General features: G+C 55.9%; 4 protein-coding genes across 4 annotated transcripts; 2 read left to right on the plus strand and 2 right to left on the minus strand.

Annotated features, from left to right (window-relative positions):
- Positions 1 to 385: 385 nt before the first annotated feature.
- On the plus strand, positions 386 to 2,161 carry nar-1 (Cytosolic Fe-S cluster assembly factor nar-1; the record flags this gene model as incomplete). The annotated part of the gene is made up of 1 exon (XM_032020125.1): positions 386 to 2,161. One exon carries the CDS (start codon positions 386 to 388, stop codon positions 2,159 to 2,161), a length of 1,776 nt encoding a protein of 591 aa, XP_031882718.1.
- A 23-nt stretch (positions 2,162 to 2,184) lies between these two features.
- On the minus strand, positions 2,185 to 3,137 carry CGGC5_v000820 (uncharacterized protein; the record flags this gene model as incomplete). The annotated part of the gene is made up of 2 exons (XM_032020124.1): positions 2,185 to 2,860; positions 2,974 to 3,137. The coding sequence occupies 2 exons, from the start codon at positions 3,135 to 3,137 to the stop codon at positions 2,185 to 2,187; spliced, it is 840 nt and encodes a 279-aa protein (XP_031882723.1).
- A 900-nt stretch (positions 3,138 to 4,037) lies between these two features.
- On the plus strand, positions 4,038 to 4,796 carry CGGC5_v000821 (uncharacterized protein; the record flags this gene model as incomplete). Its single annotated transcript, XM_032020123.2, has 4 exons — positions 4,038 to 4,185; positions 4,284 to 4,356; positions 4,667 to 4,691; positions 4,746 to 4,796. 4 exons carry the CDS (start codon positions 4,038 to 4,040, stop codon positions 4,794 to 4,796), a joined length of 297 nt encoding a protein of 98 aa, XP_031882724.2.
- Positions 4,797 to 4,894: 98 nt separating this feature from the next.
- CGGC5_v000822 (uncharacterized protein) lies at positions 4,895 to 5,680 on the minus strand (the record flags this gene model as incomplete). Its single annotated transcript, XM_032020122.1, has 1 exon — positions 4,895 to 5,680. The coding sequence occupies one exon, from the start codon at positions 5,678 to 5,680 to the stop codon at positions 4,895 to 4,897; it is 786 nt and encodes a 261-aa protein (XP_031882721.1).
- Positions 5,681 to 12,878: the final 7,198 nt, after the last annotated feature.

A 12,878-nucleotide genomic window follows, 5' to 3' on the forward strand; every position in this document is an offset into this window, starting at 1 on the left:
GGGCCGATTTCGCATGCGGGCAATCCAGCGCTGTGACTGCACTGCACCCACTGTTAGATTCCCCTCCCCCAATCCAGTGGTGGGGGACGGATTTGCAATCACACACGCCGATTCTACCAGTCTCTGATAATCACCTCCGCCCAATTGCGCATCTCCGGATTCGCTGAGGAATTAGCAAGACGTAAAGACAAAAGACAAGGGGCACCGACGACCCTCTTTGCATTAGCAAGCACATGACAAAAAGCGGCCTCACTCCCATCCTCTCTCTACATTGAATAGGCCTCCTCGTGCGTCACACTTCCAAACCAAAGAGAAAATCTACCCCGCGATCTCGACACAATCAACACCTCCTCTTCCACACGATCTCGAACCCGAAGCCGGCGCAATGAGCGCAATCCTCTCCGCAGACGACCTCAACGACTTCATCAGTCCGGGCGTCGCCTGCATCAAACCAATCGAAACCCTCCCCGCCGCGCCGCCCACCCCGCCCCAAGATGCGTCTCTCGAGCACGAAGTAATCCTCGACGGCCAGCCCGCCAACAACGGCTCCGCCGCCGCCGCGCCCGCCGAGATCTCCCTGACAGACTGCCTCGCCTGCTCCGGCTGCGTCACATCCGCCGAGGCCGTGCTCGTGAGCATGCAGTCGCACACCGAGGTCCTCAACACCCTCGACTTCGGCCCCGCGCTGCGCATCGTCGGCCCCGACGAGAGCGGCCAGTTCCGCGTCGACGGCCTCGAGGACGAGAGCAGGCGCCTCTTCGTCGCGAGCGTCTCGCCGCAGACCCGCGCCAGCCTGGCCGCCGCGGTTGGCGGCGGCGCCACCGAGAAGGAGGCCGGACACATGCTCGACGGGCTCCTCAGCGGGCCGGAGGGGCTCGCGCGCGGGGGCAAGTGGAATAACGGCTTCACATGGGTCGTGGACACCAACGTCGCGCGCGAGGCGTGTCTGGTCCTCGGCGCGGATGAGGTACTTGGTGGTGCCGGTGCTGAGAACGCTGCTGCGCCGACGTCTGCTCCGACGAAGCCGATCCTCACGTCCTCGTGCCCCGGATGGGTCTGCTATGCCGAGAAGACGCACCCCTACGTCCTCCCGCACCTGTCGCGGGTGAAGTCGCCGCAGGCTTTGATGGGCACGCTACTCAAGACTACGCTGAGCAAGAAGCTCGGGATCCCGCCGAGCAGGATCTGGCACCTGGCTGTTATGCCGTGCTTTGACAAGAAGCTGGAGGCCAGTCGCGAGGAGCTCACGGACACGGTGTGGGCGGGAGACGGCAAACCAGGGCGCGGGGTTCGCGACGTCGACTGTGTCATCACTAGCAAGGAGGTTCTGATGCTCGCGGAATCAAGAGGCTTCAATTTCTTTGACCTCCCCCGGAGTAACCCTAACCTCCAACGCGCGACTTTCCCTGACGCCCGCCTGGATAAGTTCCTTTTCCCGCGACGTGCGGCCCACCGCTCCTCTCAGGCGGCGGGCTCGTCAGGCGGTAACCTCTATTTCACTCTCCAAACGGTGGCTTCCAAGCACCCCAACTCCCAAATCCAAACAATCCGTGGACGAAATGCCGATGTTACTGAGTACATTGTCGCATCCTCCACAGGAGACCCGATTTTCAAGGCCGCCAGGTATTACGGCTTCCGTAATATCCAAAATCTGGTGCGCAAACTGAAGCCAGCGCGACCATCTCGTTTGCCTGGCGGCAAGGCATTCGGTGCCGCAAGGCGACCCAACGGCAAGCCTGCGGGCCTCGAGTATGCCTATGTCGAGGTGATGGCCTGCCCGGGCGGCTGCACCAACGGCGGTGGTCAGATCAAGGCTGACGATCCCATCATCGTCGAGCGCAAGGGCTTTGCGACCAAGCCCGGTCCGCTGGAGCAAAAGGACTTCCTTGCCGAGGTTGACGAAGCTTACTTTTCGGCCGAGGACTCAGACGGCGAAGAGGTCGTCTCTCAAAATGGTGAGAGCCGAGCAGATATTGTCGATGGAATGTCGCCTTCTTACATTCGAGATACCCTGGCGCATTGGGCGGACATTACTGGCATAGACTTGGGTAGACTGGCGCTCACCACGTATCGCGAGGTGATTAGCGACGTAGGCAAGGACAAGACGACCGAGACGGAGCGCGTCATCCAGTTGGCGGGCAAGATTGGCGGAGGCTGGTAGATATGTCGTCTTAGCATAGTAATTCAACCTTCTCTGGTGCCTCTGTTGGCAAAGCCAAACCCTCCTCTTCCACTCCCATCCGGCCCGCGTGGTGATCTGATCGCTTGTCGCGGCTGGTCGTCGTCCCTAGGTGTCGACCGTCCAGACTGGTGACCAGAATCTCCTCCACGTTTCTGCAAAGAGACGCCTCCTCTGGGGGCGAAATTGGGGTCGTAGAGCTCGCGGCCGCTCTCGGATCGGCCCGCGTCAGGCCTACTGACGGGTCGTCTGTCTTCCTGCCTGCTTGAGTTTCCTCTGTGACCACCTCCACGGCCACGGCCCCTGCCGCGCTGGCTGCCTCTGCCACCATCGCCTGGCCCTCTAGGCGGCGTGACGGTCCCTGGGCTCGAGGCGCCAGAGGAAGGGTTTGACTCCCCAAAGATCTTTGCGCGGGCCTCCTCATATCGACGCTGCTTCTCCTCGAGTTCGCGCTGTTGCTTCGCCCTGATTTCTTCCGGCGTGAGCTGTGGCTTCTTCTCAGTTGCCTTGTCGTCGTCGTCATCGGCAAGGGAGAGCTGGGAGAGGCCGGTGACGGGGTCGCGCAGTGCGATCATTTGCGGTGCGGGCTTGCGGCTGAGGACCTTGACTTGGGGCTTGAAGCCAGTAGCTAGGGGGACGGAAGGCTGAGAGTCGATGAAGTGTAGGGGTGCTGGAGAGTCGCTGTTGGGTGGTGAGGGTTAGCTAGTTGTCTCGCAGGCATTGGGGGCGTGGAAGCGTAAGGGCTTCGTGGACTCGGGCTGCAACGGAGGGAAATATGGCCTGGACAGACGTACGCTTCTTCCCACAGCTTGCGATTCAACTCAGCGTGCCGGGCCAGGCGCTCTGCCTTGCTGAGCGGAACCTGAGGCTCAGATTGCTGCGGCTGGTCGTCGAGCCTGTCGGCTTGGGTCTCCCAGTCATCCTCCCATGCGTTGGAAGCAGCGCCCTTCTTGACCATCTTGGCGGTTCGTACGTTGGTGCCGTATAAATGTGATATGCCGTCGAAATGTCGCGAGCCGCCTTAGGAACAGAGGCTTGCAAGGTGGTCAGGGAGAGGAGAGAAGCTTGGGTAGACCGTGAGAAGGCAAATCGTATAATAACTAATGTGGCAGCATTGGTATATCCTCGAGGTTGAAGGTGGATGAGAAGGAAGACGTCAAGGTGTCTGACGTTTGATGTAGGGTCCGACGCGGAAAAAGGTGGGATGAAGTTGACGGGCACCCCTAGGCTCGGCGGTTCCTTGAACGGAGTCGTTATTTTTTTTTCTTTGGGCTAACTTGACCGCGGAGATGGACCCAAGAGAAACTTGTGTGCACACAGCCAATTTGGCTTGGTGGGAAGTACCCACGAAGTTCCTCCTCCAGGGAACTGTGTGGAGGGGCAGTTGCAAGGGTGGGCGTCAGCAGGCGCTGCATCGGATCTTGGAAACACCCTGGAATGGTGGGGTTGCCCGGGCCCGTGTCTGGCTGTGTCTGTGTGACGAGAACGACGTCCCCCATCCCGCTCATTCGCAATGACTTTGGCAAGCTTACTTTGGACTGCATAAGCAGGGCGGAGACTCATATACCCCAACACGGCCTTGGAAAGTGTGATATAGTTATCAATACTTGTTCGACGGCCTTTTCTCTAAAGTATTGTGCATTTATTCATCTGTCTCTTGAAGCTTCCTAGATCTCGGAAACAAAAAGGTCTGGGCATCCTCCTCTTGGCGCAGGACGATCGCCGAATCGGGCAGTGAGTGAGCGAGCACGGTAAAGTAAGCATGCCATTTAAACTCGTGGTAATCATATGTTGGCAATAGTCTAATGGATGGTTGCAAGAAAGGATTCCATCCATCGGGGTATCTACAACAAGGAACATGGCAGCCACCTCCGCGATCCAGACCCCTGGGCCGGAGGCGGGAGGCAGCGCCGGGGACGAGAAGGCCGCCAACTGGAACAACAAGAAGTTCAGGGACGAGTGCGAGTCCGTCAAGGCTAAGCTCGTCGACCAGCGCTTCGATCCCAGTGAGTAGTAGCTTTCCTTGTGGGCGCTGACTCAATGCAGGAGATATGATGCCTGCGTTTGGCGCTCACGACTGAATGATGCTGACTTCTCATGGCAGAGCACTTCCCCGATCCTTTGCTCCCTAGAAAGACGCCTGATGTCCGGAACAACCCCAAGACGTCTTCGCCAGAGTTTGAGAGGAAGATTGACCAGATACTTGGAGAGCGCAGGGCACAGATTCTTTAACAGACACTAGGGGCGAGCTCACATCAACTTCACAATTAAGCAACATCTTTGGTTTCCAATCTTTGATTTCCATATCCTACACTATTTCGACCCACAACCCGTCTGGGCCGTGCCTGTGGCTTGTCGACGTCCAAATCAAAAGAGTGATTGACGGGGGAAAGTTTTTGGCCTATAAAGACAGACTGGTATCCTAAACACCTCTTCGCTCTCAAGGGTGTGCTTCTCAACGTCGTGCTCATAAACAATTTCCAAAAGGGTCTCCGGTCTGACCTGCAACTCCGTGGGTATCTCAAACGCCTTTCTTATGCCTCCATCTATACCAACTAGCGCCTAGGCGAACGCCAGTAAAACGAACAATCTCGATAACTCCATGTTATCCCAATAATTATCTTACAGCCCCTCGCAGCCTTCATGAAATGCCCGGCCCATTGAAGCTAAGCCGGATCACTTGCGGTGGATGAAGACGATGCGGGGTATGGGCTTCTAAACCCTGTTGACCTTCATGTAGGTGCCGTCGCTGAGCTTCTCCCAGCGGAAGGTCGCCGTGTGGAGGACGATCTTGGGTTTCTTGAGCACATCGGCCTTCTGGTAGATACCGTCGCTGACCTTGTTCCAGCGGAAGGTCTCGCCGTGGAGAATGATCTTGGGGTTGACGAGGAACTTGACGTCCTCGGAAGGGGGGGTGCACGGTGTCACCTGGGCGATGTCGTTGGTACCAGGGGTGGCTGTGGCCGTGGTCTCGTCCTCCAGCTTGGTGGTTGACAGCTCGTCGTCAGAGTCAGACACATCGGAGCTGGGAGGGGTGAATGGGAGGGCCCACTCCTCAAGGGTCTCAAGGTACCGAGAGCGGCGCTCGGCAAGAGTACGCTGGGCCTTGGTGGTTGACAGCTCGGAGTCAGAGACGTCGGAGCTGGGAGGGGTAGTTGTGAGGGTCTCGACGGCCTCACGTGCCTTAAGGTATCGAGAGCGGCGCTTGGCAATTTTGCGCTCGAGCTTGTTGGTATTCCAGGCCTTGGTAACGCGCTGGGGATTGGTGGCGCGCAGGGTCTTGTTGTCTATTGCGCTGTTGGCATGAATTGACTTTGAAACGGGATGTGGTTCCTGGTTCCTGAGCGTACCTTGTTTTTTGGAGCCCGACTTCGTGACGATGATCTTGGGGGTTTTACGGGCAACGGTCTCGTTGCTCAGCTTGGTAGGGCTGTCACCCAACTCGAGGTCCATGGGGTCATTGACGGCGGCCATGTTGACCGAGGTGTTTGTAGCGGCCATCATGATATGTGTGGTTGTTTGGAGTGGTCGGGTGTGTAGTGATGATGTTGTAGTAGACTTGGTTGGGTATGCAGTGTAGTTGTGTGTTCAAAAGGAGATGGTTGTCTGTTCCTGAACTGTGCCTGCGGATGTATCCAATTGGGTTTTTGTGAGGGATAGAAAGGATGAATTGACTCCTCGGTTCCTGGATTGATCGTGCTATTAGATAGGTATGTTCCTGATTGGAAAATTGTTATGCTTGCGTTTCGGAGATTCCTCTGGCATCAAGGTGGTGTTGAGAACCTATAGATGTCCTTCAAAAGGGTGCATATAACCAGCGATTGACCGAACTCAGTTCGACTGATTCACCGAAATATGTGTCACCTGGTAACTGGACTTTTCAACTTGTGAGTAGAATTCAGACGAGAGGCAGTTGATGTAAAGGTATTGGACTGAATGTGAATGGATGGTCAAGAGGTGGAAGGGCGCAACCTCGGTCGTCCGCTCTGCGACATTCACTGGTACTGTCCCAATCGCGACCTCCCGCGCCCAAACAAAGACCTTGTGATTGATCACCGCACCTTTGATCCTACACAAGGTGCTTGTCTCTAATGATAGTTTGGTATTATTACTGCGGCCTACACCTCTTTGAGTCTCAGACGAGGATTCCATTCAAGTTTCTACCCAAAGTGGCCGTTGAAACAAAGGAGCCGAAACCAAACGTCTTTCCTCAGGCTTCGATGGTCGCCTTTCTTCGTAGGTTTTCTACCACGGAGAAAGGTAGCGTGGCTATGTAGTTCCTCGAGTCACATAGTCGTGTTGTGTTTGGCGGCCTTGACCCAAATCCAAGCTGACTCTTAGTATTGAAGTCGAAAGACCGAGTAGTATAACGCGGATCTGGACGGTGTAGTACGTTTTCAAAACACAAAGTTTCAAAGACCATGGCAGCCGGTTTTACACAAGTTCAATTGTTGCGTTTCATTTACATTTCCATGGGCGGCTCTCCCCTCACTGCGCGGCTGTAGATATGTCCTAGGAACTGCTACCTGTAACCCACGACTCCAATAGTCAACATGTTTCCGAATGATAATCAACAAGAGCTCATAGAACACAACACAGAAATGGATCTATGTCGATAGAATGTAGGACATCCGGTTGGCCGACGCATCGACTGGCGTGACCAACTCCCACTGAAGTTGCCAGACTCGACTGCATGACAGCCAAAGGCTTGGATTCACCAAGTCCAATTTATTTCAATAAGACACCGCCGGCGTGATTCACAATTAACAAATGGGACATTGCTGAATGTGACCTACCAGAGCCAGCCCCGGGTACGTCTTCAACTGACCTGTCAAACCATCGAGTCGGCACGTTCTGCAGACCCGAGGCAGGGCCGAGCTCGGGATTCGTCGCTGAATGCCAAGATATCCCTTTCTGGCAGGTTCGTCTATATCGTGTTTGAGGGATGATGGCAATGGAGCTACCCCTCATCGGCAGAATGCGGATGGATCGACGCTGGTATTGCGTCTAGGTGCATAGCTTCACAAGCAAGCTGGGGTACCATCCATTGGAGCTTGCCATTCCCCCCAGAGTCCAACAGGTAATCTTGCGGTGCCATGTTTGAACCTTGCGTTCTGGGCATGAAGCTTTGTCAAACTTGTCCCCAGCAAAGTGTTTTCCCCGCTTGAGATTGATTCATTTCTATTCATGTGAGAGAGGGGGAGCTCGAGACGCACGAAGGGTCGTACGAGAACAAACGAAGGTTCTTCGGCATGTGGTATCCGAGGAGGGGGAGGGTAGGAGTGGAAGCTGAGAGGAACTCGGTTCGAAGATTGGACAGTAACCTTCTTCTTGTCAACGGAGGCAGCGCGGGATTGGAGAGTTGCAGATCCGGCGGGTCGGGTCGAGGATTCTTCGGACGAGGATTGCTCGGGGTTGGGGTTGCGAAACATTGACGAGAGACGCGCACTCTTGCGCAGCAAGGTGTGTGTGGTGTGTGAACAGAAGAAACTTTGGGTGTACAGGAGCTGTACAGAAACTGTACAGTAGCACAAGGGGAGCTGCGGTTCGTGCAGTTGTACCTGGCATTGACCAATAAGTATCGGTGACTCACTGCAGAATTGCTGCATTGAGCGGTCTTGTTGGGAACATGTCAACCATGTGCCTCGGGGAGACCAAAACCTTCATGCCTTGGAGACGTCGGTCGCCATTGGACGTTGACGTGAAGTTACCCTGACGCTGCGTGGGCGCATCGCGAATAGTGATTGATGATGACCTTGGCCAGGTTCCATGTTTCTTGTGGACTGCTACGTTAGTCGAGCTTGTGGTGTTCGAGCCCGGTTGGAACCATGGCAATACACTATTCGTGGTGTGCACGTTGAGTCTAATGACTCGTTGACGCAAAACCGCCATGTCTCGAACGCTGGGCTACGTCGGATCGGATGGGGACAGAGTTGGGAGGCCCCCGTGTTGAGTGGGAGGACGAGGGACGTGGAGAGAGCGGTTGACGTAGGGGATTCCACCAGTTACGTAGCGGGGGGACGGCTGCTCCACAGCAGATGAACGGCGGGGGAGGATTGTCGCTTATTGCACGCCGGCTTCCATCTTGCGCCGTGCGTGGGGGAAACGGCGGAGTTGCAAGTTGGCAACGTCTCTGAATCATGGCGCGGGCATCTTGGTATGCTACGTCAAGCTGCGGTTCGCAGGGCCTCCCAAGTAAGCACGAGGGTGCAATCGTTGTGTCGGTACTGATACTTCCATCAGATAGCGGCCCGCAGACAGATCGCTGCAGAGACCAGACTCGCAAGTTGGGGTATCTAATCAACCCACGTCGCACGACCTTACGCAGTTACAAGCTGCTGCTCAGCCATACCGCTAGAGGTGGTTGTGTCCGTGTAAAGCCGGACAAGTACGGGGGAAAGAGGCACAGAAGCAGCAGAACGTAAGCGCTTGTTCCCGGACTGGCGTGCATCCGTTGAATCTGCAAGTGCTGAGTTGCTTTGCTACATTCGTTGGGGCTGCGCTCTTCGTGTATCCTGATCTAACCTGAACTTCGTCTCTTTGGGGCAAAAGAGTTAGTCAGCTTGAGAATCCTTTTCTTACCTCAGCTGCAGGCCGTGATATGGCGAAGCCGGTCAATTGGTAACCTGTAAAAAGGATTGTGTGGTATTGCAGGCATGCCGGCCGGCCGAGTAAGAACATGAACCCCGGATCTTGAAAGTTGATAGGGTAGACTATGTAGCCAATATCGCAGGGGCGCGCTTTCTTTCAAAAGCAAGCTCGTTACCACGAGCAAGGGGGGCAAAATCAGACCGAATTTGGACACGCGAGAACCAAGAGCGGGAACACGGCCAATGGTGTCTGATAGTCGCAGAGCTGAGCGCAGGTGCAGCTCGTACTCCCCTGGATGTTGCTGGCTGATGTCGATTTTTGCATTGATGGAGGCAGTAAAAACAGGGGTCGAGTACAATTGGCGGGGGCCGTCCCGAGACATTCCAGATCCTGACAATGATTTGCGGCGTATTCTTAGCCAGAACGCAGCAGATGGACTTGGTATTTCAGGTCGAGAAGGCAGCTGCGGAAAAGACTTGGGGGCGGACGGGAGGGCAGGCTGGTGCAGAGATTGCAGAACCGCCTCTTGGCTCGGCAAAGGCAATCATTTGCTGCAGGCGAGTGTGAGAAAAGCAACGGCATGAAGTGTCTCGATGTCCAAGTTGATGTTGGTTTCTCATTTTGGTTGTCGGCTTGACTCATCCACCTTGTCAACCGAATCGACCGCCAACCCACCCCCGCGGTTTTCGCCCATGTCGACGGACGGATACCCTAGGAAAGGAATGTCCCGCTGGCGGGGTCGGTATCCCGAGAGGATCATATCAATCGGCGGTTTCGGAGGGGAGCCGTAGCATGGCCCCCACACGACTAGGTAACCGGAGGATATCGATGATTTCCCAAGGTCCTTTTCGATGTAGTGCAAGCTGAATGGAAAGCAATGACGAAGACTCTTTCAGCTCGGGGCTGTACGTAAAATATTGGCGAGTCGGTTGCGGCTTAAAGCTCGCTCAAACAGGGCTGCGGTGGTAATTCATTGCTTCGACGGCGTGTTCGGTCCGTTCTAGAAAGTCATCTGGAACATTGGGACTCTGAAATGAAGTAAGCCTAGCCGGACTGGGACGCGGCAGAAGACCAGACCTGGGACATTTCGACTGACTGACTTAGCTTGGGACACGAGATACTTTGGCTTGGCGAAGGCACCGGTTGCGAGAGGTCGAAAAAGGAGGCAGGAGGCACTTTGACGGGTTAGGGGTACCTGGGTACGCGACCATGTGTCATGGCTGCTTGGGTGGGCATGAGCTACTACCGCGTTATGCTCGCGAAGAGGAGACGAAAGGCGGGGGACGCAACGGGAGAGGAGAGGAGGGAAGTAGAGGAACAAACGGGGCGAGTCTGGTTGATGCGGGTTGACGCGGGATGAGAGGAGGGAACGGGCAGAGAAAATCAATTATGAGTGGCAACAATTGCAATTAGCAACATGGATCTATTGCTTCTCCGACTGCTATCAGGGACGGGAACGGGATGCAGTTATCAAAATGGAAGCTGCGTATTGATAACCACCTGAAAGTCGGGTAAAGGTAGGTGTACCTGGGGAAAAGGCCAGAGCAGCCCAGACCTGACCATCGACTTGCCGTTGATTTGTGGAATGCAGTCCGGGCAGGCTGTTGAGGCTGTTGAGGCTGTTGAGATGGAAGGGGCGTTGAAAGGCACAGGCAGGCAGGTACTCTCCTTCCCCCCCTTCCCGTCTTGCCGTCAACCTCGGAGTGCTGAGCAAGGCATGCCGGGCTGACGGCACTGGACAGGGCTAAAGGCGTCTGGCGCACAGGGCGGCTCCGCTGGTGCAGTGTGCAGTGTGCTGGAAGTGGAAGGAAAGGCAACCCAATTGTGGAGTTCCATATCTTTGGCCGCCGGCCGCTCTTTCCATGTCGATTCAGGCTTTTTTTGGTTGGACTCGCACATGGTATCGTCAACCTGAGGCTTGGTCCCCTTGGGTTCGAATTGGACGCCTGGATACCTACCTTGCCTTCTATTGCCTTAACAGGCACGCGGGTAGTGATATCCCCTGGCTACTTTCCTTCTTAAAACCTCTTCGCCCCAGCACCACCTGCACCAGGCACCGACCTGACGGCAGGAGCCATCTCATATCGCCGCCAGGCATCACATTTTGCCGTCCGTCAAACACTTACATCCAACCATCCTTGAGCTGCAAACCCGACTCTTTCAGGTCCCCAGCCAACCTAACAACATCGGGTCCCCTCCGTACGAACCACGAACCCTCCTCCGCCCGCGGTGCCACTTCACGATCCGCCCACCGGGGCAGCTGCACTCTCACTGGACGGTCGCATCGCAGACTCCCTGGCATATTCGGGCCTTGGGCCAAGTCCATTGCCTTCTACCGCGTTGCGCTGTCGCCTTCGCCCCACTCCCACACGACCTGCCAGCCAGCTCTACCTTACCTGACCTTACCGTCTTGCGGAACACAGTCACCAGTCCACCACCACATCAGTGACTCCAGTATTCTATTCAGCACCTCACACTCCGCCTCTCCCATTCGCCTGCACCTTGCCAAGGCATCTGGGCTCTGTCAAAATACCTGCGCTCCGTCTCAAAGTACCTACACCGCAAGCCACCCAGCACTGCTGTCCCTAGCACCGGCCAGCCAGTCCGGAGCAGCCAACACGCAACAGCGCAAACAAGAGACTGAGGTGAGGTGGCTACGACAGGCCTCACCTGGACTCACTCGCGATTTCCCCTCTTCCCTCCACCCACCTGCATCCACTCCCACGCACACACCACCCACGACAGGGACGCACACAGTCAACACCCTCCTCACCGTCGTCAGGCAGTGGGCGGTCGCCGACTTCTACTCCATCCCACTTCCTGACTTCTCACCCCTCCTGGCTATTCGGGAAGGAAAAAAAAAAGTCTCCAATTCCAACTCCAAAAAATCACAACACCCACGCACCACGCACCACCGCCGAACTGTCGCCTTCCTTCTCACTCTCAACCACCGAACACCATCTCTGCTCCCGCCGCCGATTTGCGCGACAGTCATCCACCCACACACGACTGCCGCGCAACTTCTTAGTCGACCAATCGATCCGACAACGCTGCGATATCTTGGCCTGTTTTGACGCCCACCACGGATCTGGGCCTCTGCCTCGACTAGGCCTTCCTTCTACGCTTTCACCACCATCACAGGATTCCCCGACAGCCAGCAGCAGCAGACTAGCAGCCCACCATGTCTGGCTCCGAGGGCGCACATGCAAACACGAGCACCGGTGGCTTCGACTTGTTGAAGCGGGCGACCCAGGCAATGATGATGTCAGGCCCAACCCCCAAGTGAGTGCACTTTTCCATTCCGTTCTTACTTTCCGCCTTGCCTTGCCTTGCCTTGCTTTCCCTACACACCGATCGATGCGGATTTCGATACCTCTGTCGCACCCGCGCTCTGCTTTTCGCATCTGCCACGGCCTTTGTCCTTCAGAGTCCTCGGCCCTCCTTGCTGCGGCCGCATTGCACAGCATTTCTCGTCTTCCACAAAAAAAGAATACCCTTTCAGCCTTCTGTTCTGAAAAGCATCATCCACCAGCCCAGTGGTCTTGCCTGCCTTTGAAGCTGGCTTAGTCAATCCTAGGATGCTAGTTTGCCTCCTTCAGACCAGTCCGAGTCTGAGTTGTGACGCTCTTCGTCCGCCATTCGCTTGATATCGGCCATGCCCTTCGTTTCCTAGTTGGTTCCCCTCCCCTGCCCCGTTTGTGTAACTGCTCTCCAGCTGGGGAAGTGGCATCCAACAAGGGTTTCTTCATAGTGGCAGGCAGACGTCTTCGTCTCTGCAATTCTTCATTATCTGGCCCTCCGCAGTGTGCGTCATGAGGGCTTCTTTCGCAAGCTCTCTCTTATGACAGCCCGGCTGCGGTGCCTGGTCTGAAGCCGGAGTTGGTCTTGGGCCTGGAACTGGACCCTTGATAATAAGCCTCCCATCTCAAAGGCTGTCCCCTCCTTGCGGCTTGTCTTCGCGGCACACACATGCTACCCAAAAGCGTGGCGATGGAGGGGTGACTGGCGAACGAGGAGCTTTTTGGGACACGCACCACCCACTGCTACCTCCATTGCTTGTTCCCGCACCTGGAGCTTGGGAAGGACTGGAGTTCCCCATTCTGGCTAG

This window comes from Colletotrichum fructicola (assembly GCF_000319635.2).
Source record: "Colletotrichum fructicola Nara gc5 chromosome Unknown KSG_Nara_v1_contig01, whole genome shotgun sequence".
NCBI classification, from domain to species: Eukaryota; Fungi; Ascomycota; class Sordariomycetes; order Glomerellales; family Glomerellaceae; genus Colletotrichum; species Colletotrichum fructicola.